The sequence below is a fragment of the Gavia stellata genome, chromosome 4, assembly GCF_030936135.1.
Source record: "Gavia stellata isolate bGavSte3 chromosome 4, bGavSte3.hap2, whole genome shotgun sequence".
NCBI classification, from domain to species: domain Eukaryota; kingdom Metazoa; phylum Chordata; class Aves; order Gaviiformes; family Gaviidae; genus Gavia; species Gavia stellata.
Window position 1 is genome coordinate 2,714,478 of NC_082597.1, and position 27,226 is coordinate 2,741,703.

Consider the following 27,226-nt stretch of genomic DNA (forward strand, 5'->3'; position numbering starts at 1 on the left):
AATTTCTCTCAACATGACACAGTAAAATAAAATTTATAAATGTTAATAAATTTTTTTAAAGGTCAGGTCAGTATTTTCTGTAACATGTGTCGGGGGGAACCAAATACATCTCAGCATCAGGTCACCATGGGACAGCACTGACATTAAAGAGAGGAGGAACCGCAACTCTTCCAGAAGTGAATTAGTTCCTGAAATAAGGTTTGCTTTCCCCTCCCTTTTGCTCTGGTCACTCTGATGTGGCAGTAAAGTAATAGAAAGTTTAGAGAAATGAATCCTCAGTACAATGGTGATGCCAATCTGTGCCAAAATGGTCAGAAAAGCTGAACAGCTGTTAAAAAAGTAAAGTAAGCCAGAAGTGGTGTGAAATTTCAGTGATGTATGCATGATTCACAATGGCAGAGAAGGCAGCGAAGGAAAAGATTTCTTATTAAAGTTTAAAGTCAAGGATCAGACTGCCCTACTCTTTGAAGCTCAGCTATAAAAGAAAGGAAAAGTAGCAGGGATTTCGAGATTTGTCGCCACGCACACACATCACAGGCTGAAAGGCTGTGATTGCGATGTTCACCCTTCAATGGCTTTGATTTGTCTTCAATGAGGGAGTTATTTTTGTTGATCACTCAAGTGATTGTTGCAGGGTGAAGATGACATGTGCTGTCAACGGAGGGTGTCCAATTGGTTAAACCTGAGGATCAGAGTTTGTAAGGCAAAAAAAAAAATTATATGGTGCAGATCTCACTGACACCTCAAAGGCTTGAGACACTCAAATTCATTAGGGGAGGGGGAGAAACAGAGTTGGTGCTGTCATTTTAGCCCATTTTGACAATAGGTTAATCTTTTCAAAGCAAATGTCCTACCAGCCTTTAATAGCTACATACAATTTGATCTCAAACCTAAAATCCTTTGCCCCCTGCCATCTTCTCTTAGAAGATTTCCAGTGGAAAATTCAAACGGAGGGAAAACAGCAATACAAGGGTGCATTTCATCCAGACTTAAGATTAACATAAGAGTCACTGGTGTCTCAGCCCTACAGGGCCTGACAGCCCCCTCTTCCCAGAGACAGCCCTGTTATAATTAACTGTTTTGAAATGCAGCCAAAAGAAATAAAAATTTTCCACCCTCACCGTAATATGCATCTTAAAACATATTTATTTAAGCATAAAAATAATGAGAAGAATTATTATAATAATAAATTATCCCAACAATTCTAGTAAATAGAGTCACTTAATATTTTTGGATACCGTAATACTTTGACTAGAGAAGTCTAAGGGATAGCCGTAAACTCAACATGAGCATTGTCTGCATTTAAAGTAGAGATAAAAAGCTTAATGGAAATTTTTACATTTCCTCTATGTGCTTCTGTTCCCTCTCCTCCACAGACACACTCATTTCAATATATTTAAATGCCTTATGAAAAAATTAATTGGCACTGAATGTAAGGGTCTTCAATGCAGTCTTGAAAGAAGACCACAGGTTCCATTAAAAGGAGACATACAACACTATGCCATGGCAAACCCAAACAAAGCCAAAAAAAATGCTTCTGTTTTCAAGGGTATTGAAAATTCTACGATATAATAAAATTAATGGCAAGTGCCCATTTCCTTTCATGATGTCTACTGCACTAATCCTTTGATGAGCTTATAAATAGCAATCCATAGGCCAAGAAGAGTGTCAGACCTATAAACAACATAAACTCATGATTCGAAGGAACACATGTAAATACAATGCACACTATCTCAAGACAGCATAATTATTATTAGATCCATTAAATTTCAAGCCTCCTCCGAATTCTTACACATTTTCAAAGCTCCTTTGCCTGCAATTAACGTTTCAGTTCATAATGTCCAGCCCTTTGCAGACTGGCTCACCAAAACGCTTTATTTTTTGTGCTTGATCTACAAGCATCAACTTGGTGTCGAGGCAACAAAGGAAGTGACAGAATGAGAAATGGGATTACAAAGTTTGAGGTAAATGCAAAGTATCTATTAACATTTCACTTGGGACTTTAAACCCTGGGACTGACATAGTCTGAGCTTAACCGAAGGGGTTTTTTAAAGTTTACCAACATTAGAATCTTTGATTCCTTACCTAGAAGACATTATTTGCATGTCATCACATAATTATAATACACATAGATACTTCATCACCCTCTTTGGTGAATACTGAGATTATGGAAATTCTAGGATCAATGACAAAAAATCAGTGGTTTTAAAAAACACCCACAAAGCTGAAAGAGTTCATATAGATGGAAAATGGGAAGCAAGATAATTAGGTCGTGTCCTTTCTGACATTTATTTCAGTAAGCAGAGAATCAGATGGTGCTCTCTCCTTTATATGCAATTCAGAAGGTGAAAGAGTATATTCACACCCTACTTACCCGTGGATGGAATTTAACTGTGGGAATAGATATTCCCACCTATTTGACATGCAAAGCAAGAGCAAATTTCTCACCACAGTTATAAATATCCTAAAGGAAAATGTGCAGATTTCATTATCAGTTGAGCTTTGTCCCTGTGCATGAGATGAGGATGTGACTGTCCAGTAAATGGCCTGACGAGCCCTTGCTGAGGCTCATACCTACACAGACATGCGCTCCTGGCCACTTTTGGTTCACTTCAGATTCTGGACCCTCATCTATGAGACAGGAGGAAAATCACAGAATCACTAAGGTTGGAAAAGACCTGTAAGATCATCAAGTCCAACCATCAACCAACACCACCATGCCCACTAAACCATGTCCCACGGTGCCACATCCACACGTTCCTTGAACACCTCCAGGCATGGTGACTCCACCACCTCCCTGGGCAGCCTGTTCCAAGGCTTCACCACTCTCTCAGGGAAGACATTTTTCCTAATATCCAGCCTGAACCTCCCCTGGCGCAACCTGAGGCCATTTCCTCTTGTCCTGTCACTTGGGAGAAGAGATCAACACCCACCTCTCTGCAACCCCCTTTCAGGCAGTTGTAGAGAGTGATGAGGTCTCCCCTCAGCCTCCTCTTCTCCAGACAGAACAACCCCAGCTCCCTCAGCCGCTCCTCATCACTTGTGCTCCAGACCCCTCACCAGCTTCATCGCCCTTCTCTGGATACGCTCCAGCACCTCCATGTCCTTCTTGTAGTGAGAAAGAACAGGGTACGATGGCAAGTTCAGTAAGAAAGAAGTTGTCAGCTAAAAAACCCTCAATTAAAGCAGTGTCGCAAAGTTGTAGTCACCTGCTTCCTTAGGGTGAAAAAAGCTTGGTTTGTGGATATTTAAACAAAACTGCCTGTGCCCAGAACCTACATTGACACGTTGTCCACCTTCTTAAGAAACAACACATGCCAATGAGATTTTTCTTGCTGATGTGCCATGGAATTAACAGGCAAGGCTCCATGGCGCTGAAAACTATGGGGACTGGGAAAAAAACTCCCAAAGCATCAACGATCAGGTCTTAAAGTCTACAAATAAGACAGGAATTTAAGCTGTGTTTCTTATTCTGTAATCTGTAATGTTAAGAACATCAGTAACATCTCAAGGGGAATAGAAAGAAGAGAACCAACCCTCAGATCTAATCTTCCCATGCAGTTGTGAAATTGGGCAGATGTAACTGCAGACCTGCTCCAGGGCATCTCGCTCCCATTCACACCTTCAGACCTAACTCTTTGTGGTCCCTCTTGCTGAGCTGGTTTTCTGCTGCAGTTCTGCAGCAGCAATTGCATGGAGGAGAACCTCAGTGCTCTGCATCTCTTGGGTGATGCTCTCATTGAAACCATCTCCGTCTTCTAACTGTACCTCAAATATTCCTGGGGCACTGACGATGCAGTCAAAAGAACCTGTTTGAGGACTCGAGGAAAAAGTTGGTTTGACTCTCACACTAGCAAAGCTCAGCACCTCCTAGTAACTCATGAATATATGTCTTTTTAATTCATCCTGCTCTGGATTTTATAAAAATAGACAGACTGTATCCGTATTTAGTTTCTGCAGTAACTTGTATTAAAATAAAAAGAATCTGATAGTTTTTATGCTGTGTTTCTAAGACTTAATAGTGTCCTTAGCGCAACTGAGAAATTTTTCTATAGAAATACACAAAAAAAGGGACAGTAGTACGTGAGAAGAGGGGGCATCTTTTTGGCCTATATGTTTTTGTGCTATTTGTTTCACAGCAAATAGCTAAGCAAAGAAAAAAAACCCCTACGCATGGAAGTTGAAGTGCAGTAAATTGTGAAAGGCAGTGATTTTCCAGCTGAGGAACGCTGACCATCTCTGCTAGCACTACAGGGAAGCTGCGATAATGCAAAGGCCTGAGGACACCATCTCAACATATCCATCCCCATGTGCGCTGGGCACACTCCGGCATGAGCCAACCCTCGCTCCTGCCCCAGAAGGCTCCCTTGAAGCACGCAGGCTTCATCTATCTCCGTAAACCAACACTCCCTATTAAAACCAAAGTGACACTGAAGTCACGCAACCCTTGCCAACAATTTGGTACAAGTGCCTTCTGGGCCAATAGTGTTTTCGAGATGCTACACGAGAGAGACAGCTCTTGAGCTTCAAACTTCACTTCTTGCTATACCCCTTGGCCACCTCTATACACCTCCTAGATAAATATCGATGGAGCTGAACAAAGGAAAAAGCCACATTACGCTTTGTGATGATGAACATTAATGGTCTGTGACACAACTGCTCTCTCTGGGGTGGCTTGTTGCACAAGGTGGGAATTTTTCCCCCAACTTTGTAATGACATGGATATCAAAAACGTCAAAAGATTTACTGTAAAAAGCACCTCCAGGCCAAGTTTAAGGTGATTTCCATGTTCGTGTTTTGCTTTTCTTTTTTCTCCTCAATATATTTAGCTTCTAAAGGGGGATATTACACACACAATTATAAACCAAAAGCTGCGAGGAAAGGACTCTTACTTACATGCCCCCAACCACTCCACTACTCCCAAAACCAGATGGTTCCTTGCTCTCAGCACACCTGCAGCTCCATCGTGGCTCTCTATTTCTTTTTCTCGAGGCTATACCTACTGGTTCTGTATCTTTTAAAAAATTACACTGTATTTCTTATTGTGCAATTATTTTGCAAATGTTATATATCAGTTCTAAAAAAGAGCAACAAAATGACAAGACACAGGAAATGGAAGAATTCAAACATATGCTTTATATGTCACAAACAGCAAAGATCAGCACAGTAAAAGCCACCAGAAACTGGCAAAAACTGTAAAACTGCGAAATATAATTAGGTAGTTAATTAGGACACCAAAGCATTACTAATATATCCTTTAAAATTTGGGAATTCAAAGCATATAAACTAAACTGAAACCTTTCTATTTCTGTATGACTATGTGCAAAAAAATTATCTATAAAAATAACTCCCTATGAACCACAGTTTCGACACCCTTGGGTAGCGGCACCACTTTGTATCTGAAAATCTGGGAAAAAAAGGTCTAAATAAAGCTCCCCAAATCCACCTCTCATAGAGAAAGGAACAGAAAAGGAATATATTTAAAAACTCCCCCTCTCAGACTTCTGCTTCAGTGGTTACACTGGAGCAGCAAAGATCCTGGTAGAGATGGAATTAGAGTGCTATCGCAGCAGAGCTTCAACACGGACCTTGAGCAGAAGAAGCCAGGACCACGGCTCTGGAGCGATTTTGCTAGAATGGCTGAATCGGAGGGGTAGGGAAAATGCACGTGCTGATACAGCTATGCAGCAGAAGCCTTTAAGGCTAGACCAAATTCTCATGCTCTAGGAGACAAGTGATGAAGGATTCCTACCTGGACGGTGCTGGTTGAGAGACCTCGTGATAAAACCTATACTAGACGATATTAGCTTATTTACCTCCTACTTAATCAGTCCCCTCATTCCTTTGTCAAACTGCTCCAATTAACAATCCAGAGGTTCCTAATCAGAAACCAAGCAACAAATCTGTGGAAAGGGTGCTCATTTATAAATACAGGCAAATAGCATCATTTAGCATTGACCTGTTTCGTTTTACAAAGAACAATGGAAACAGGGCAACTACAGATCTTTCTCAGGCAATTCATTTAAAATGCTACTTCACTAAAATAACAGTGTTTGGAGACTACCTGAAAAAAACCAGAGGTAAAACAATGCAGAAATGCCGTGAATCAAACGGTCTGATGTACTGAAGTCGGTACGTCCTAAATCAACCAGTTTCAGCAAAGCTTACCTACCCATACCCCAAACGCCTGCATCTCTGATGAAATCAAGCTTCAAAACGCATCCTTGGAGATCTGGATATAAAAAGACCTGCTAGAAGTAGCAAAGGTTCTGGCAGAGCATGGAACTGAACCTCAAACTCCTAAATTCACCATTTCTTTGCAGCCATAATCAAAAAGCTATGAATGGGTTAAATCCCGGCAGTTTTGTACAACATCTGATTGTCCTACTTACTTGAAGAAGAAGAAAAAAAAATCATTCCACTGAAATTCCAAAGGGGGAACTCCAGCGTGAAGGTCTATGAAGTGACAACCACTAATGACTTTTGACAATTTGACTTTTTTCTGTGTTGAGCTGCTGGGACTTGCCACCAAATACAGGGAAGTCTTAGAAAATGCCCGTTGGCGACACTGACATCATCTTCTCCCCGAGCTGGGCTCTTCATGCCTGATGTTAATTCCATCCAGAGAGAGATTTACGCCTATTAAGCTCTGTAAAAACCTACTGTCAGCCCCGGTTCTCTCAGTTTGATTTTGTATGAAAAGGAGAGGAAAACAACATATTTTAAATTGCCCTTAAAATTCGGCAGGCCACCTGAACGTCAGACATGTCTCTGACAAGATCTACCTGAGCTTCAGGAATTTGAAAGAATTATAAGAAAGATTTTATTTCATCTTCTCTTTGGAAGAAGAAAAATGTCACTATTGTCACACCATTGGTCTTTTCATCTTTCTTTTTTGGCAACGTATGTTAAATTAGAGGAACAATAATTTCTTAAATGCCATGGGCTAGGGGAAATTCTGGGTCATGATTTTAGAGGGTTTGCAATCATATGAGTCCCATCATGAGACCACACATATACATGCGCTTCCCTGCAGAAAAAAAAAAGATGCGATCAATTTAAACCTCTTAATCAAAACTACAGGCTAAAAATATAGACTATATACATAATGTTTTAATTTACCTTTCATCTGATGCTTTGTTACCCAAATAAATTGCACATCTGAATGCGCGTGGAGTTTCACTTATCAATGCGGGTTACTTATCATAGAGTCATAGAATCACAGAATGGTTTGGGTCAGAAGGGACCTTTAAAGGTCATCTAGTCCAACCCCCCTGCCATAAGCAGGGACATCTTCAACTCGATCAGGTTGCTCAGAGCCCCATCCAACCTGACCTGGAATGTTTCCAGGGATGGGGCATCTACCACCTCTCTGGGCAACCTGTGCCAGTGCCTCACCACACTCATCGTAAAAAAATTCTTCCTTATACCGAGTCTGAATCTACCCTCATTTAGTTTCAAACCATTACCCCTTGTCCTATTGCTACAGGCCCTACTAAAAAGTCTGTCCCCATCCTTCTAATAAGCCCCCTTTAAGTACTGAAAGGCCGCAGTAAGGACTCCCCGGAGCCTTCTCTTCTCCAGGCTGAACAACCCCAACTCTCTCAGCCTGTCCTCACAGCAGAGGTGCTCCAGCCCTCTGATCATTTTTGCTGCCTCCTCTGGACCCGCTCCAACAGGTCCACGTCTTTCCTGTGCTGAGGACCCCAGAGCCGGACGCAGTACTGCAGGTGGGGTTTCACCGGAGGGGAGTAGAGGGGCAGAATCCCCTCCCTCGACCTGCTGGCCACGCTGCTTGTGATGCAGCCCAGCATACGGTTGGCTTGCTGGGCTGCGAGCACACATTGCTTCTATCATACATTAGGCTTTACGACACCAAGGATGGAAAGAATGTGAAAAGGTGACAGTTCACTGGTGTTAATCCTTATGAATCCAGAATATTGCTATGAATTATAATTAATTTCTGCAGCAGTAATGGGACTGTGGCACGTGGTTTCATCAAAATTCAACTTTGCTGATTAAACATCTTCAGGAATTTGGTTGTTCTACATCAAAATTATAACAGTAGGTAAAGGTCATTGGGAGCCACACTTCTATTCATTAGACTTCAGATTTTTTTTCCTCTCCCTCCCCTTTTCTTTGCCAGACTAGGCACACGACCGAAGCAACTAAGCATACAAATTTGGTAGTTCAGCCTGCTCAGCTTCATTTGCATCTGTTGATTCATTTGTGCGCGTAGATAAGGTCAATGCAAATTGAAACCTCTGCCTTTTTAAAAAACTTTGTCCCATCTACCATTTAGCACGATCCTTTCTCACGCAGAATTAGGGGCAACACTACCTAAGAGAGTTTTTCTTTCCTACTATAGCAAAGCCAAAAAGAATAGTAATCCCTTTGGGTTTGAACACAAAGAGGCTTTCTGGATAGCGCTTTATGCAAGACGCACAATACTTTTCAAACCAGGCGTGTGTGCAGGGAACTCTGAAATAGCTTTTATTTATCAGCCCTCCAGGCATGTTGCTTATTCTGCCAAGCTTTCGGGATGGTTTAAGGGCACAGGAAGAGTTTATGGAAAAAACCCCACCATCTTCATTTTGTTTATCTAACTGACTTGATTGACGTTTTTAAATGATATTGTACTCTCAATAGCTATTGCCTTCAATTCAAAGAACTTAGCTACGTTACTTCAAAGATCATATTTTTAACATTGTAAAACGCTTGATGGCGGGTAATTACAACACATTATCAGAATAACTCTAATACTGCATATACTACATTACAAATGACAACCAGCAATTAAACCCATTACTGCCTTTCATCAAACTAACCAGAAAAAAAACACTTAACTATTGGCCTGGGCGTATCTAAAACTGATAATAAGTACCCATTCTGCTTACTCAAACAATAGTTCTCTGTCCTTGACAACTTCTGTTTGGTCTTTTTAATATGGAAGGGGTGCCAAACATCTTCTTTAGGAGGCTCCTGAGGGATGCACATGGCAGATCTCCTCCCATCAGACAACGAAAAACATGCTTTTCACACGGCTGGAATGGATGCACCTCTTGTGTGACCGGACACATGCCAGCGGTGGGGACTTTGGGGAAAAAGGCAGATGAGCAGAGGTTGGATGAATTGTTTTATCGGCAGATCACATAGCAGCAAGTTTGGCACCTCTTATACAGAAGAAAGACTGACCCGGATCAACAGGAAGCAGAAACTACTCCCAAATACTTAAAGAATTAGGAAGAACGCTGCCTGGGAAGGAGATGAAACAATAATTTAGGAGCCAGGCAAAGGAGAGAGAGCGAAATACCAATGGTAAGAAAAGATAGCAACTAGCAACCTAGAGATTCTTTGCAATTAATTAACTTCTATTGCTTTTTAACAACAATTTGCTTTCAGATCAGATTAACAATTTACATGTAGTGCAGGCCCAGTCTGATTTTCAGAGTGAATTGCAAGACCCGTTTTCATTAAAATCAGTTATACGGTATGTATTGAGAGGGATGAGTTTCACAGCAAGGAATGGATTGCAGTGATAAACTGCACAGCCCCGTAAAATAAAATGAAGAATGATTCTAGACTGAAGGCTTGTCTTCACCTTTTGTGAAGATGTAGCGAAAGAGGATGGGTTTATTTCCTCCCTGTAGTATTATAAAAGTTCAGAGCATTTAAACTTTCCCACTCCATGTAGCAGATTTGATTTTCTGTGCTGTGATTTCTCCACCGTCTGGCCATCCACCAGACCACGGTTCTCCGTGACTGTCCCTCGTCCTCCTCCAAATGCAGCAGAATGGTGACTTTCTTCTGAGAGCTCCGGAGACCTATTAGAAGAGAATCAAACCTGACGCTTCCTGATATTTCTCTCTTCTTCTTGTATTTAGTGTTATTCCTGAAGGTCTCCAACTCTTCTCTGTATTCAGAACAATGACATCTCATGTCCACTGAACCTGGTTTAGGACTAAAAATTATCAACTTGGGTAACCCAAAATCAAGGAGCAGACAATTTTTGAGGGATCTGCACTTATTTAGCAATGTTATTTGACCTTACAGAGTATAAACATTTTTGGTTTGGTTTTTTAACTTTGAAAACACCCACTCTCTTACTGTTACTGCAGAGATAATGAAATTACTCAAAAAAGTCACCAAAAATTATTAAAGCCACTAAAGCCTTCAGTCAGAAGCTGATCATCATTACATTTTACAGTATACACAGCACTGCTAGCACACTGCCTCCTCCGTAGTCTTTTCATCCTATGATAAATCAGCTGGGGCAGCCAAAATATAACCTAAATAAAAAGTGCTTTTGTGTTCAGAGGAATTATTACATCAATTAGCATCCCTGGTACCACCACTCTGTTAGTTTTAAGTATTATTGCCAGGATTAGTTCTTAAGTCACAACAAAGACTGGGAAAAAAGAGATGCTGTTAGCTTCTGCTATTTTGTAACATTTGTTTTAGCATTTCCACAGCAAAAAAACCCAGAAACCAACTAATCTCAAGGTACAGAACTAGGGCGAAGGCCTTAACTGGTCCTACTGGGCTCCTGAAATCTCAAGTCACCACTATCATGAGCAGCAATTGCAGCTAAAGGTCTGTTTCAAAAACTAAATTCCGGGTGATATGTCACTGTCTGGATTTTCTCCAGGAACAAAACTATTTACTGGTGTCCATATACTCAAATAAACATCCATAACACTTAGACAAGCTGTGATTCACTGGAGTCCACCTCGATAGAAACACAGCTTCGTACTCTCCTGTTCATGCCCTGTCCCTGAGTGTAGAAGCACTTAACTGTCCATAAAACCCCACACCACAGAACAGCCACGGTTAGTGGTCTGACAGCGCTATTCATCTACAGATGAGAAACTACGGAACTGCCGTGTGGAATAAGAGTTATCTCCAATTTACAGAGAAGGAAGCAGAGGCAGAAGTGATTGAATGGTGTCAGACACATGGTCTGAGACCACTTCCACTTGGCCTTACTGCTACCACGTGGGAGTGGGTTCACCAGCCCTACGCTAAGAGGCTCCCAGCATTTCATCTACATTTCAGACATGGTCTCCAGAAAGAATATTCCCATTTTCAAAGCCAGCAGAAGAATCTGGCTTTAAGGAATGCAATGACGAGAAGAAAGCTGGCGTTCGTACCACGTTGTGCTAGATGTAGTCCTCAGAGTTGACTAAGTCACCCAAGTGGAAGTTGACTAAAGCACCCAAGTATGAGCAGGCAGCAGAGCCGTCGCTATCAGGCTACAGAAGGACTCTCAGAGCTAAACTAAGCTGTCACAGACTTGTTGCACCCCCCAGAACAAACCTATTTGTAAAAATACAACCCGGAGAGACAAAGTAACAATAAAATGGAAAATCTGGACCTTGATTAATAACAGTGGGACTTCATGACTTTCAGTTCTGTTCTGCCTATTCCAAATCTGCACAGACTTTATGACTGTTCAACTCGACGCTTCATCCGCAACGGCTTCATCCCTGGCAGTCGCATAACCAGGACTTTCACGTATAGAGCAATTTCACACTGAGGTGTTAATGAATTGACGTCTCTGAAAAGCTTGGAAGTTATCAGACGAAAGGAACCTCAGAAGTGCTTAGCAGTGGTATTACACAATGTGCAATTACTGCTGATCTATCCAGCATTCAAGATGCCTGGGATCCAAAATAACCTAAATAAGGGCCAACTTCTGTCCTGCAAATTTATTTATGGCTGTTCTGCAGATCTCTAAAAACTAGCAGAATTTAAAATTAAACTCCTAAAGAGTATTTCAGCAAAAAACAATTCTGTATGTCTGAAGGCATCTCCTACCATGCTAACAGGACTTCACTTTCGCCATGCGCCTTTGGGGCAGCATGAAAACCCTGCAAGTGGTTGTGCAGCCACAGCCCATGTGTCCGGACCAAAGAACCTGCTCTATAAAACAGGAATAAATGAGGGTCCCACACTGTAATATCCATGACAGAATTTAGCAGAATGGGAAAATGCAGGTTACTGGTGAAGTAACTTGAAAACAGTTAGTTTTAGCTCTGTTTAGCAAACTGAAGAGGGTAATAGTTGAAATAAACATCTCAGATTTTACTCTTTGAAATCACAGGTGAAATTTAAATACTTTGAAAAATCTCTTTTTTTCCCTTTTAGTATCCCTGGAGGAGACTGAAATTCACCTCTGTGCTCTAACCGGGATTACAGCTACAGTTTCCCCAGATTACAAGATTTTAAATTCTACGTAAGGTTTTAAACAGCTTTGCAAAAACCCAGCAAGAATAACCTAGCTAAAACGCACAGCAGAGAGCTCCGACATGAGTGGCCCAACACTAAAGGAATTCCAGTTCACTACCAAAGGCTTTTCCAAGAAGACCCTTTGGCTAAACAACACGATCTTTATATAAAAAAATAACACTTATAAAAAATTTAAACAATTTCTTTTCATACCCATGTTCCCCTGATGGCTCTACGGGGGAAATGGGGTCCAAAAAGTGTTGTCATTCTGGGCTTTATATCTTTATTTTTAACAGTAAATACAAAATACAGGAATCACCTTTTTTGTTTTCGTCAAGAAACGGGTCTCCTGTATCGCAACTGAAAATTCATGAAGCTTTATGAACGTAAGCACATGCGCCCTCCCAAGCTTTTCAGGGCCATAACGCTGTAACTGGGACTTCAGCCACACTAGGTTTTCCTCCTTGGATTTCCCCTATGATATTCAGGGAAAGCCCTCACAAATGTATTTTCTCACCAGCTTCCAAAGCCAGATTAGAAACTTAAAATTTGTCAAGTTTTTTTCCCCTTTTCTTCCACAAGAAAAATGAAGGATGCTTTTCTATTTTTGCCTTGTGAGTTTTTTCTGTTGCTTTGCAGATTTTTTTTGCAGCGCCAGAGTAGCACTTGCTATATTTGAAATTAAAGCTGGTGCTATTAAAGCATGTTTTCGCTGCTGGGGAAGTTCATTCCCCGATGCCAACTGAGCTGCTAGAAAGGCACCAGCTCCTGCATGGCAGAATCTCACCTTGCGATTGAAGAGATTTATAGTGTCTGATAAGCCAAAGCATTAAATGCGGATCTCTCTGAAACTCAGGCTCCTGAAAGCATTCCAATGTTAAGGCATTTCGTACCTAAGATGGTTGAATTAAAAAGATGGATCCAACTCTTCCCTTCCAGCTTTGCTAAATGCTTTTCTGACCAACAGGTTTTTAAGTACCACGATGCTCATGCTTCTGGGGGGACGGGGGGGGAAGAGGAAAAGAAAGAAGAAAATCTATATACTTCAATGCATGTAAGACCCATTTCAATCATATTTAACGTCTCATTTCATGAATATACCACCTACAAACATCTGCAGAATGTTCCGTGTAACACATTAGCATGTAACTAGTAAAATAAAAAAATAAAAGTGCAATTTTTGGTCCAGGCTTCTCCTAGACCAGCTCCTTTCCTTCCGTCTCAGTTGCAATCTGAAAGATGACCTTCTGCTAACAAAGGAAGGTTGCTCCCCGTCTCTAATCAACTTCTTGCACCTATCCTGCTAACAAGGTGCCATCAGGCGATGATAATTTATAGCCAGTTTGAGTACGCACATGATCCAAGTTTCTTTCGAAAGCAAGCTACCCGTTTTACACGCCCTGTCTCAACTTGCAGGTCCCCGCTACAATAATCTGAACTGGTTCATTTGTCTGCCTGGGTAAAGCACGGGCAGCAAATCAGTCGGTCAGTGTGGCTGCCTGCAAGTTCTGTGTCGGAGAGGTGTGGATTAATGGAAAGAAAATAATTCTCTTTCCCAGGTTTGGCGTGTTTTTATATATTTTTATATATATATTTTGCCAAACAAATTTGCAGACATCATATGAGTATGTACAGGTAAGATACTTCATCTGAGAACACCTTTGTAAAATTGTAGAATTAGCTAGATGTTAGTTAACACACACAGTTTTACACGGAAACAGAGCTAAAAGAAAGCCAAAGAATTCCAGGTATATTACACTCTCTTAAGGAAAAACACATTTTATTTTATTTTTTAAGTGTTTAGGCCTGGAAAACGTGCTAGTGGAGCTGACTTTCAGAGGCCTTGGCTAGCTGGCTGTTGGGTAAGGAAACACTCCGACCTAAAATTAGATCCAGTGATGTGGGAAATAGAAGAGGAATTCCCCAGACTACTTGCCACACCTGGCATCGGACAAGACCCACCAAAATGAATTTCCTCAGATTTATTGTCTTCCTTCTTAGGCCTTCTGCAAAGATTTGCTGGTATCTGTAAGACCCTGGGAAGACCAGAGTAGCTTCTGGTGGTGTGTTGACCTTGGCTGGTTGCTAGACCCCCACCCAGCTGCCCTCTCACTCCCCCTCTTCTAAGAGGGCAGGGGGCAGAAAATAAGATGGAAAAGCTTGTGGGCCAAGAAAAAGACATGAAGATCCCTTACCAATTACCGTCATGGGCAGAACAGACTTGACTATTTTTTTTTTAATTCAAATATTAAAGAGAATTAGTAGTAACTTGATAATCTGGTCTATAAATCCTGGGTTTTTTATAACTCTATTGTAATTTCACCATAAGTCTACTTACTAATAATTGTACTATTTTGATTAGACTTAGTAAAACACCAGTTACATGAACAATAAATTCACAAGTCCATATACAAGATGTGCTGGCTTATGTCCATGTTAAAATTTTGTGTAATGCTACAGCAAGCTCAAAAAATCAAAAATAACCCTCTTCCAGTCCAACATCAACTCCTCTAATGGTGGGAAACCCCATGATTATTACTCTTTGCACAGGATGAAACCAGCACTTTTTGCAAACTTCTTAACCCACATCCACCAGCCATGCTCACCACCTCTTTGGGAAAGAGCCAGATGAGCAGATCTACACATGGTTTGCGGGCGTATCTCAAGACTTGCTGTCATTCCTGCTGTATTTAGCGTTGGTGTGGCCTCACCCTGAGTCCTGTGTGCGGTTCTGGGCATCACAATTTAAGAAGGATGTGAAGGTACTTGAATGCGCCCAGAGGAGGGCAACAAAGCTGGTGAAAGGGCTGGAAGGAATGTCCTATGAGGAGCAGCTGAGGACTTTGGGCTTGTCTAGTTTGGAGAAAAGGAGGCTGAGGGATGACCTCGTCGTTCTCTACAGCTTCCTGAGGAGGGGAAGTGGAGAGGGAGGTGCTGAGCTCTTCTCCCTGGGATCCAGGGATAGCACGTGTAGGAATGGTTCAAAGCTGCTCCAGGGGAGGTTTAGACTCGACATTAGGAAGCGTTTCTTTACTGAGAGAGTGGTCAGACACCGGAACAGGCTTCCTAGAGAGGTGGCCGATGCCCCAAGCCTGTCAGCGTTTAAGAGGCATTTGGACAAAGCCCTTAACATGCTTTAACCTTTGGTCAGCCCTGAAGTGGCCAGGCAGATGGACTGGATGATCACTGTAGGTCCCTTCCAACTGGAACTATTCTGTTCTAAGACATAACTTGGGTCTTGTGACACAGTATTCAAAAGGAGTAAATAAGTCCCTGAAAACTCATATGTCACCATAAATCTCTACTTACACTATAATAAAAAGTGTTCAGCAATATGGGGAACCTTAATCCTGCTGCATGAGTTAAATGCGAGAACTAAACTTAAGCGCGCTTCTATTAAGAAATGAGCTAGAAGTACTTTGTTGGCTTGACGAACATAATACGGGTTAGAAGTAATTCATTATCATGGAATTGAATTAACACTGTTTTCAGCTATTCAGTGTAAGTTCTTGCAAATGTCAAAATTTCTATGTTCCTTCAGGTTGTATTTCATCTGAAGGAAAGGAGGAGCTGGAGACATGTGAAGTTTCTGACAGGCTGTTGATTTCCCGTATGGATGAAGCATGTTTGAAAACTCAAAACTTGACTGATCTGCTGAAGCACATTCTCTGACAGACAATATAAAATCAATGCATCACATATTAAGAGTTTTTTTGGCGTGTAAGAGTTTTTGTTTGTGTGGGAGGTAGTGGGGGGATTGCTTTATTTTCTGTCATCGAAAATGAACAGCCTTACCTTAAGGTTTTTATAAACTGTCATCTTTAATCAGACACACACAGTAAGACTGTCAGTTCTCATAAAGCATCGGGGTGGGGGGGAAGCACAAAATGTGAAGCTGTTCCCCATCCCCTCCCCATGCGTGTGCCCCGTTTCTGCGATGGCCTCAGTCAGAACTAAACCTTTTCTTAGCGGTGTCACAACAAGAAGCTCTTCTGAAACGTGTCTTTATAATTCAGCGACGCAGACTTTATGAGAGCTTGTCAAAGAGAAAAGAGTTAGGATTCGCCTGCAAGAAACATTCATTCTCGCTGTTGACAGATATAAAGTACTAAATGTCAACAGCAAGGGACTCGTCAACTAAATGTCTTCTAAACACTCATTAAACCAAGGGGAGAAAACGAATTCAGTAGGTGGGTGTCAAATTGCTCCCTTGAGATTTCAATTCAGGTCAATTGAAGTAAACAGCGAGTGTATGGAAAGTTGCATCAAGCATCTGTCACACTCAAGGATGAGTATTAACGATTCCAAAATAAAGATGGGAATATCAAGCATCACGGTGACTACCAGTACCGTAACGAGAAGCAGGAGTCGAGATCTCCTGATTTGAGCCCCATTTCTCTCGCCGCGCCACAGAGCCTGGGGAGAGGCACCATCTCCCTGCCTCCACAGCCTCCCTCTCCGAAGGGAAGATATTTCCTGCCTAGCAGAGCGAGATTTAGATTAACTAAGTGATTTTTTTTCCCCCCTCTCTTTGAAGATAAGGGATATGTCTGAATGTAAGACTTAAAAAAGAGAATTCATGGAATCTGGATGGTTATATTTTTAAGGGGTCACTGACTTTAGAAGTTTGCAAATAACATTTTGCTGTGTACATAACAGCATCTCAGACTTTTTTTTTTACTTAACCCCTTATCCCCTGAATATTATTCAATCAGAAATACCAACTTTAAGCAGTTAATACAATAAGTTCCCCCTCCCTGCCTGAGTCAGTTTTATTGATCTCTCTAAAATGAAGTATTTCAGGTTCGATTCCAAAAAGCTAGAGACATCAGCTCTCATTATTTAGCACTATCTGTGCCCTAAGATTATTTGTCATTTTCCATCTACTTTAATAACAATATTAGACTTATTAGACTGATAAAATACCACATATTTTTCTTAACATACTTGGTATCATCTAACATAGTCTAAGCATACTAAATGTAACTAACAAACTAATCTAATTCTCACACTCCTTTTGCTTCCCAAATAACACATTCCACATATTATCAAATAGTAATTTTATAGTACACAACTACAAGATATTGCAGCATATTTCAAAATCAAATTAGTTGTTTATTATTATAGCTATACAAATACACTAACTAAAGGGATTATCAGCGGGGTACCCGCGGGTTCTTAGTTACACACACAGTTTTTTATCAAGTACAGTTACGTGGTTATGAACGCTGCTCAGCTGCAGCAGCAGTTGATGCTCGCAAAGACCGAAGGACACAGATGCCCCACAGGAACCGATGACAACTTTGCCACCCCCTCCCAACATTTCCAAAATAAACAGAGGATCTAAATTCTACGTACAGTACCTTTTATCTTGACATATCCTGAATTAAATGGAAGCTTGACACGATTATTCCCAAAGCATGGAAAGCTAAACCAGCCCTGCTAATACATATGTACCTGCGTGTATGTACATATTCTGTACATTGTGCACCTCCCTCCCATGGACAGGTTACCAGTGGAGTCTGAAATCTCAAATTTGACCTTCAGCAGTTCAGAGCTGATTGCCACCAGTTGGTGAAGAACATGCCAATATCAACAGGCAGCAAAAGTAAATTACTATCCTCCTTGATTATTCCCTAAAGCATTTATTTTATTTATTAAAAGAGCAATCACTCTTTTATTAGCATTAACATAACTGGAAGAAACAGGAAATTCCAAAAATGCTATCAAGTTAAAAGCCTACTGCTTTAAATGGTGGAAACCAGTATAAATGAACATAATCATTTAATTGTTAAATTAAAATGTCAAATTATTACCTGCTCTTTTCCCCCAATCTGATCAATCCAAAATACCAAGAACAAGCAAACTTTGCAGTGCCTTGGACCACGCACACACCGGAGTGTTAAACTTTAGTCTTTGCATCCCAAACAACATCAGCAGAGTCAAATCAGTAATTTTACCTTTCCTTCTTCCCCTTTTTTTTGGTACTCTAATACATCAACACTTTGGTTTTCACTTTCTTACTCTCCAGACTTTGAAATCAAAGGCAGTGATTAGAACATCACTGACATGGTGCAGTTCTTCCCATCCGGCAAAGGGCAAGATCCCCCAAGACAGACAGTGCCCGTTCCACAGAGAGGTAAAGGGTGCCAAGCCAAGTTAGCCTCTCCAGTCCACTTCTTCCCAAGGACACAATCTTGCTTAGAAGCGACTGCTTCTTCCGAATCGCTGAACACTTTGCTTTCTCTTCCATCCTACAACCCTTTTAATTGCTGCTTGATCTTAACGAAGTGTGGCTGATATTAATAAATGGATACCCTCGCAGCCTTAATACCCAATATCCAAACAACGTTCAAGTGAGTTAGCATCAGCGGTGCTTTCACGATTCCAAACGCCATCATCCCCTCCATCTCCGGTCCCTCCCGTCCCTCCCCCTTAAGCCTCAAGACTGTAGACATCTGTTCTTCAATTGTCTGGTAATAAACATACTCTAAAAAGCATATGTAAAATGATTATTACCCTGAAGAGCCAAGTGCCTTTCAAATGCCAGCTGAAACAAATAAACAACAACAACAAAAAATCCCCACCAAACAAATGTTACAACAGACATCACTCAGGCTGTTCAATATTCCACAACGTAAGGGCTTCAGCATTGATCCCACACGTTTCCTTCCTCCAACGGGAGATGTTAGTCCACAGACCAGTGACACCAGCGCTTTCACGATCCAAGCAGATGCTGATTAGCAGCGAAGGATGAAGAAAGCAACTGGACTCTTTTGGTAACTTTTATACTTTGACACCTCCCGCAATATGTAATTAAGGAAAATCAGATGTGTATTCCTCTTCAATTTGTAAGTGCAATTAGTTTTCATATGTAGTTAGTGAAATCTATTCCCAGCAATCATCTCTGCTAGAATACCCACTTGTCTTCCAAAAATTCACTATTCATTTATTTCGTGTGTGGTGGTGTCATTAAGTCCTGGTAATTAATCTGGGGCTTGGTGCGCCTCAGTTGTCCTAGTGGAAATTAGGGACCCACATCCCAAACGACATAACATCTCACTTCCCAACTCTGGCTCGTTGCTCTAAAGTAATTTGAGGGAAGGAAGACTTTGAAAACCATTTGTGTGTATTTGCCCTTACACTCTCCATGGTTCTAAGTCAAGAGTTTCTCTAAACAAACTTTCATTACTGGAGATATGGGGGTTAATGTACAGCCCCCTGCAAGCCTGCTGACTGTCTTCTTCAAAAGGATCTGGAGCCAAGCTTAGTCTCAATTTGTAAATTAAAAAAGACCAAAACCAAAAAAAGGCTATTCTAACCGGTAAACTTAACACTGTGATCGTGCAACTCTCTGATGGGATAGACGACACTTTTCATACCAGTAGTATAAGAGAGAAATTCAGACTGATTAATATAAATGCTCTGGTTACAACTCCCCACCAAACATTACTGTGCTGAATTACATTTTAAAGCCATTGCTTAATGCCCTGCTCAGGCTTTAAATCATCACACCAGCATCTGGTTTCTCAGTGATCCAGTTAGCTTAATACTTTCAGAAGCATTTGGCTTCCTAATAAAATCAGCTGGACCATACAGTGCTAAAACTTCTCCGTCAACATATTTATGTGAACTTGATAAAAATAACAAAAAAACCCCCCTTCTAAATAAAATATTGATCATTTTGAATTCAAAACAGATTCATCTTAAGCCTGTACGAACGACATTGATGAAAGATGATTGAGGCAGGCCATAAAGAACCTTGACAACAAATGGAAAATAAAGCAAGTGAAAACTTCACACCTCTGCAGCAATTACCTCCTTGAGAGCTTGACGCTTAGTACAATAATGTCTAGAAAAGGGCGACAAAGATCGAACCATAAGGAACGCACACATAAGATGATGTGCTAGAAATTATTGCAAACATCAGTATTTTAGCAAGTCCACCGTATTCAGCATTTTACAACCACAGCCTGCAACGTATAGCCAAGTTGAACAGGAATGAACGGGTAAGTCAGTTGGCTGGTAGGACAGGTCATTGCTAGCGACTCCCATCAGGAACAGAATTCTCTGTAGGGTATTATTATCAACAAAAGAAATCCAGTCCTATGGTCACCCAGATACACTGCCTCCCGTGCATCATGCGCATGCCAAAGTTGAGGATCACGAGTTAAAACTAAGAGAGCAAGGACTCATGCCAAATAGTTACTCTGTCGATCATCAAGGTAGGTAAAAATCACATTTTAAAAGTTTCTACAGTCTTCACCTACACCCAAACTCACCCCATTCTGCAGTGAGGAAAGGGTAAGCTGGGTCACGGAGTACTTTCTTTCTCTTCACGCAGTTATTGATGAACTACTCAATGCAAGGAAGTTAAGATGTTGCAGATGCTTGGCATGAAAAATATATTGTACGCAGATACCTTAATCTTGATGCAATTATTTTTTATGAAGCAAATTATTTCTACTGCCTATCTGGCAAGCTGGTAATGAAAGTGAAGTGTTTGTGAGAAGTGCTATTTAAAGCAGAGCACTCATGTTAGACTCGGATGGCAAAAAAAGGGGGAAAAAATCAAGCAGGAAGGCAAATAGAAAGAAAGAAGTATTTTCAGCAGTTTCTAAATCAACGTGAAGCACCTCATCAATAAAAATAAGAGCGTTACCACCCCCCTCTGTGCTTGAAAGAAGCCTGTAAATTCATTAAAGGTGAAGAGACTGAAGTCCATATCATAGTGGTCGTATCTTGAATAGCATATTGCATCCTAACCATTGTCCATCTTTTCTCATAATAAAATGGCTGAAAACTATAAATTATGCTCTAGCAAATTTATTTTTAGGACATTTCTTCCATTTTAAAAGACAGAGAGGTTGAAACAAAATGTGCTTATAAAATTATCCTTTTCATTATGGGCATCTAGCAATAAACGAAGAGCGTACAATCTATGCAACCCTTTTTCCAAGGGAATTTCTGAAAAACCGTAACAAATTTTAATATGTCCTCACAACAGGTGCTGTTCTCAAGATTATTCTAATATCTAGAGTCACCACATCAGAAATTTAAATTTGGAGGAATTTACGCACTTTGCCTCTGCGTTTTTAAGTCCTGAGAAGTCACAAATGACCGCATTTCTCAGCTAGCAAGACAGCTGTCAGAATATTCCTTCATGTGGGGATCAGATTCCAATTACTTTTTATTACTATTTTATTATTGCTTGTTTTTAGCGCTGGAGAAACATGCCCTGTTGCCTAAGTGACTCATGATAGTGAGTAATACAAACAGAGCGAAGGAGGGAAATGCTCTCTAAAGGTGCTAGCACTGTATAGGAAAGGACATCTCTGACAATAAAGGAAAACCCTGCAAGGAAAAAGCAGAGGTGGAAGATTGACACGAACCGAGAAAAATGTCATATTATTTAATTCCGGCAAAACTAAGAAGATGAACTGTGAGATTGCAAAGTAAAGAGAGCAAAATTAAAGTATCAGAGGTAACTGGGTGAGAAGAGGCTTATTATTGACTTGCTCTGTTTTAAAGTTCCAGCAGTCTTTGATGAGCTCTGAATTTCTAAGATTTTAGTAACTGGCACAGCACTTTAGATCAGGCATTTAATTTGCAGTCCATAGGTTATACTTGTTTTATCAAAGAACGAACTTACCTTGCAGTTCACAAAGTATCCTTCTGACTCTTTAACAAGCATAATGGACAGTCACGATAAACAATTTGTGGCAGGCTGCAACTAAACTTTTCCCAGCTTGGGTCAATAATAAATTACATTGTTCAACGAAACAGGGTCAGGCAGGCAGGCAATCCCACTTGGCATGCTAGTTAATTTTGACAAAGCTTAAAGAGCATCGGCGACAAGCTCAACTAGTGATTACTTTTTACACGTGTGCACCTCAACAACTTTACAGCAAGACCATTGCTGGGAGGTGTTATCTCAGATGTGGCAATATGCCCATGAAGAAAGGAGGTTAATTCTACTTATTCTAATTATTTGCACCTGTAGAAATATGTAGAAAGTCTTGCTTACCTGAGGAGGGGATGAAAGATGATGGTAATGTTCCTGGCTCCCGGTTTGCAGACAAACTTGGATCCGCCACCTTCAATTAAGTTATCATCTGGTCCTCCTGGAAAATAACATGAAACAAGTTGTCTAACAGATCTGAACATCCCTTGAATTTTAGATAGTAAGTGATAATTAAACATTTAGGTCTGCCTGTAAATGCTTTATTCCTGGTGAAAGATCAGTAATTAATGTGAAAATACACTCTTTCTATCCTCTTTGTGCTCAGAGAAAGTACTCCTAATGCAACAGGAACAATACAGATAGTATTTATACATTACTTTAGGCTCCTCTTTCCATAGTTAGCGACAGTATTGCAGAAAGACTAGTAAGTGCAGGTCTCCTACGGCACAGGACCCAGTTTCAACTGCAGAAGAGTTTCCCACCCACCTGAGATGGATTTACCAGTTGGGCTGAAGTCCAGCGTACTGGACTGGAGGTGCTAACACGACACCTGTCACACAAATGAGAGATGCCCAGACACCATTAAGAGACTTGAGCCTCAGGGTTCTTCAAAGCTTCACCCCGCTGACAAATGGGGACCTCAAGCCTGAATTTTCAGTGACTTTAGCAGCTATTGGAAGAGCCCCAAACCAAACACACAGCACACGAGCACACACTTAAATCATCCTTTCTCAAAAGCACAAGGGCCTCCATCTCGTGTAATAAACACCCAAGGTCTTGTCCATGTGGCTAAGATGGATTTGGAAGCACACAACGCTTGGAAAGGGTTTTAAGAGCAGTGCTTCACTGAATTTTGCTGCTTCCATATTGCTGTATGGAAGGCTCCTGCACCTCTCGCTGATGATGCCACCGTTCAATCCCTTGGAAGATAGCTTGGTTTTGATTGCCAGTGACATGAATTTTTAACTTATTTATTACTTTTAACACTACTGGGTCTCTCAGGAGTCCATGTCCTACGCAGAGTCTTCTAATTTCCCAGCAAAAGCCGCTGTTGCCCGAGTTCCAGTTGTGTACAAACAGGCTCTCAGCTACGTGAAAAATAAACGTGTTGAGTTTGGCACACTCCTTGGTAGTACAACACAAGCTCAGAGAGCATTATCCGTACACCTCAGGCCCAGACTGAAGGACTTCGAGTGGCATGAAAACACCCACCAGCATGTCATCACGTCTGAACCAAAGTTACTTCCATAGGCAGCTCCTAAGACCAAAAAGACCTTAAGCTAGGACACTGAGAGAGGAAAAAGGGGGGAAGGCAAATCTCAATTTCCTGAAACCCTTGCATTTCCCGATAGCAACAAAGTCCACTTGTCACCCTTCCAGAAGAAAACATTTTTAGGAGAACGCACCAGATGCCCTGCACATAAGCAAATGACAGCATCAGGAAAAAAATCTCGTTCTGAAATGAGCAGCAATTCAGCGCATAATCCCCTGTATTTCGGTCATATTCCCTTGCCACAAAGCACAGACCATCATCTTGCTGGTATCATCTGACAAGTAGCCCTAGCAAGTGTGGTTTTGGGCTAAAAACCTCAAATAACCACAAATATGAACTTGGGCAAAGTCTGTGTATCCCAAATGTTACCAAGTCCTTTTCATTTTGCATGTGAACTCTCCTTAATGATTGAATAATAATAAATACAGAACCTAATCACATTATTATGATAGCTTTATAGGCAGGAAAATGACAAAGTACTTGAAATCAAAACAACACCAGCAGATTATTGAATTTTTTGACCCTGACATCTGTCTGCCTCAAAACGAGACGAAAAATGTCTCTAAATTGGGAAGTGTAAGAGGAGGAAGACAACCGATGAGTGACTCCGATCTTCTTTTCAAAGTCAAGTTTATGTGCTTTAGGCCATTACGTGCAACCAATCTACCAAAAAACCTCTTCGATGACTTGATTTAATTGACCCTCCTGTTAGCAACCTCACAGCAACGTCCAAGGACCAAGCAGGTCACCGATGCCAGTTCTTCCGTACCCAAAACGGTCCCTCCAGGTCAGGAGTGTTTTGTACAAGAATTCACATCACTGGTGTAGACTCAAAGATGCTGTTTCAGTGCCCTGGTAAAAGAGTCGATACTAAATTCCCTGTGGAGTGGGAAATCCCTGCAAACTCTGGATACTTGCAGTGGCAATATTTCCAAAAGCAAATTCGGCTCCCCAAATGCGTCATTAGGACACGGAGCTTCTTGATACTTTCTATGCTAGCATAGGGCCTCATGAAGTGCAAAGAAGCAGCTGAGAACCGAGCTCATAAAACTTTACTGGTTGTATTTAGAAAGAGGTAGCTCTTAAAAAAAAAAGTTCAGGGATTTCGTTATGCATTTTAATAAGTTAACTTGCTCAATGTGACAGTTTAATCGTGGAAAAAAGATGCGCAACTTCTAGGAAAAGAAAATTATTCATTTCCTCTATTAATGTCAGACCCTGCAATTTCCACTGGGGTCCGTGTCTTAACTGACTTATTGAAGAATTCATCCAAGCATGAACTACTGAGGCATGAACTAGGAAATATAGGCTCACATTAAGAAAGGGGTGTTATTCTTGTTACATCAAGTCACCCTGCACTAATCAATATTATTGACTGGGATGAACTCCACAGCAAGGAATAAACCAATCTGTCTTATCTGCTTGGCCATATTATGCGAGATTTGAGAAGAACAGGACACCAGCACTGAGAAAAAATATGCTTTTACATCTTCTCCACTCTTAGCTTTCAATTATTAATAATGAATGCTCTGCATGTAAGTGTAAGCTATGAGGAAAAGTAATTTTGTTTGTATTTAAATATTTTACCTTGAAAAATACACTGAGATGTAAATCTTATCCCTGATGATGCCCCGTACATACCAATAACAACCCAGCATTGCAACAGTTCTTGCTAATGCCAGCAGCCTGCACTGCACCCCTTACCTTTACTTCTCTTGATGCTGCCATCGTGCCTCTGCGGACCCTGAACTAAGTTGCTGTAGCCCGGCAGCAGCACAGCTCCATCCGTGCACGGCCACCGTACAGAAAAGCAAATGCTGTCGTTTACCGCAATTCACAGCGCAGCAGTTCTGTTATGATAGCCATTGCAGAGAAGCCCTAACTGGAGCAAGAGAGAGCTTATGATGCCTTTGCTGGGATATTCAAGGGGAAATTCAAGGGGGAATCTCTAGTGGGGACTCTCCCTGACCACATCAAGGTCTGAAATGTGCATTTACATTGACCGGCCAACATAATGCCTCCACTGCAGACTATGACCTGTGCTGGAGACCCAATAAACATGTTCATAAAAACACACCATGAATATGCCTTCATCCTTACTGATCCCTGCCAAGAGCATCTCTTGCAGGGAGGTGAATGATCATTTATCCAAAGAAACCAATACCAGGCAGCTCCACAGAAAACAGGCAGCAGATGAAGGAAGAGGGGAAAAAATGCCCGTTGTTTGCTTTTTTCCTCCTTGTCAAGATGATTAGCAGAGTCTCTGAAATAAGAGCTAAGCATGCAAATACTGTACTTACTGCTGGGCTGTCCCGAACGCATGCCACAAACACATGACCAGAAGAGAAGAATCCGCCTCATCAGGGAAAAGGAGCTGTAACGCCTAATTCCCGGTGAGCACCGAAGATTTTCAACTGTACGTAAGTGCTCAACTTTATTGCCATGACAGCTGACTGCAAGCACTGACTACGGGACTAACCGTCCACTCGCACTGATGCAAAACATCACGACGTCCACAGCACTCCAATAACCATCCGGGCCGAGTATACACCATCACTTCAGCAATGCCACACTACAGAAATCGTTCATTTGGGTTGCACAGTTTGAGTTTTTGTTGTTTTTTTTTTTTTTTAGTGTAAGGCAAGAAACTGTAATAGCCGTATTTCATAGGTACTAGGAAAAAAAGCCCAAACTTTCACAGCTGTCAGAAAGTACTATTGTTGTAGCAGCTCCTTACATCAGCAAGCTGGTGCTTTTAATCTGTCTAGTAATAAATTACGAGACAAAAAAAAAAAAAAAAGAAGAAAAACTTTTGATGTGAAGTGAAATTTGTCATACAGTTAATGATAACCTCACGCCGTGCTAGCAATGAAGTGTGCCCACCTGAATACCACTGCGAGTGGGAGTCAGAGACGGGTCCATTAGTAACGCAGCTGAATGTTTCTGAAATGGAGCCTAAAATGTCATGCTTCAATATGAAAAAGCATTAGATTACCAAGAGAGCCAGAATCTCTGCAGGCATTTAAAGTCTGAACAAACATTAAGAGTGCTTCAAGTTTTCTATTCTGCCTAGTATTTTAAAAATATAAATATTCTTCATGGATATGTCAGGTTTACTGCTAACGTCCTGTTATCTACATACAGAGCAGGTCTCAGAAGGATGATGGCAAGATTTCTTGTCCCACAAGGGATCTCCCCAGAAAAACGGGAGTTTCTTCTGCCACGAAGTAACTCAAGTTCAAAGTTGCCCTCCACCATTTGAGGCATACCTGGACATCGCTAATTTACTCTGTATGGAAAACATACTGAAGCACATCATGATAGAAATGCTAAGGATGAGAATTCTTCAGAAAGTGTCTCAGGGTGCTTTGCAAATGAATTAAAAGTTCTTCTTGGTATTCCTATACCTATTTTGTGCACTGAAACAGTACCGAAGGCAAACCTTAAGTCAGATACACACCATCACACAAATCACGGCTCCTCATTTAAAGACAAAACCCTGGAACACACTGCAAGGAGCTTCCTGATCTGTAATTTCGCAATTAATGTAATGCTGGTTACTTTCTTTAACCAAGGACTGCCATGGCTACAGAAAAAGCTTGATCCTACTTTGTAACAAAAGATCACACTGAGACACATCCTGTGATTTCCTCATTTATCGAGATAAATTCTCTACCACTAAATTTAAAAAAAAAACAGAGATAAGAGTGTTTATATTTTTTTTTCCTAGATTTTCGGGGTTTTTTTAGGTTGTCGTTTCT

General features: G+C 41.0%; 1 protein-coding gene across 1 annotated transcript in view; it reads right to left on the minus strand.

The window, feature by feature from the left end:
- The window catches only part of EXOC4 (exocyst complex component 4), a 413,543-nt gene that overhangs the window by 198,174 nt on the left and 188,143 nt on the right, over window positions 1-27,226 (minus strand). Inside the window, exon 10 of the mRNA XM_059816543.1 lies at window positions 22,256-22,352. Within this exon, the coding sequence (XP_059672526.1) occupies window positions 22,256-22,352 (97 nt within the window). The remainder of the gene's footprint in view (window positions 1-22,255; window positions 22,353-27,226) is intronic.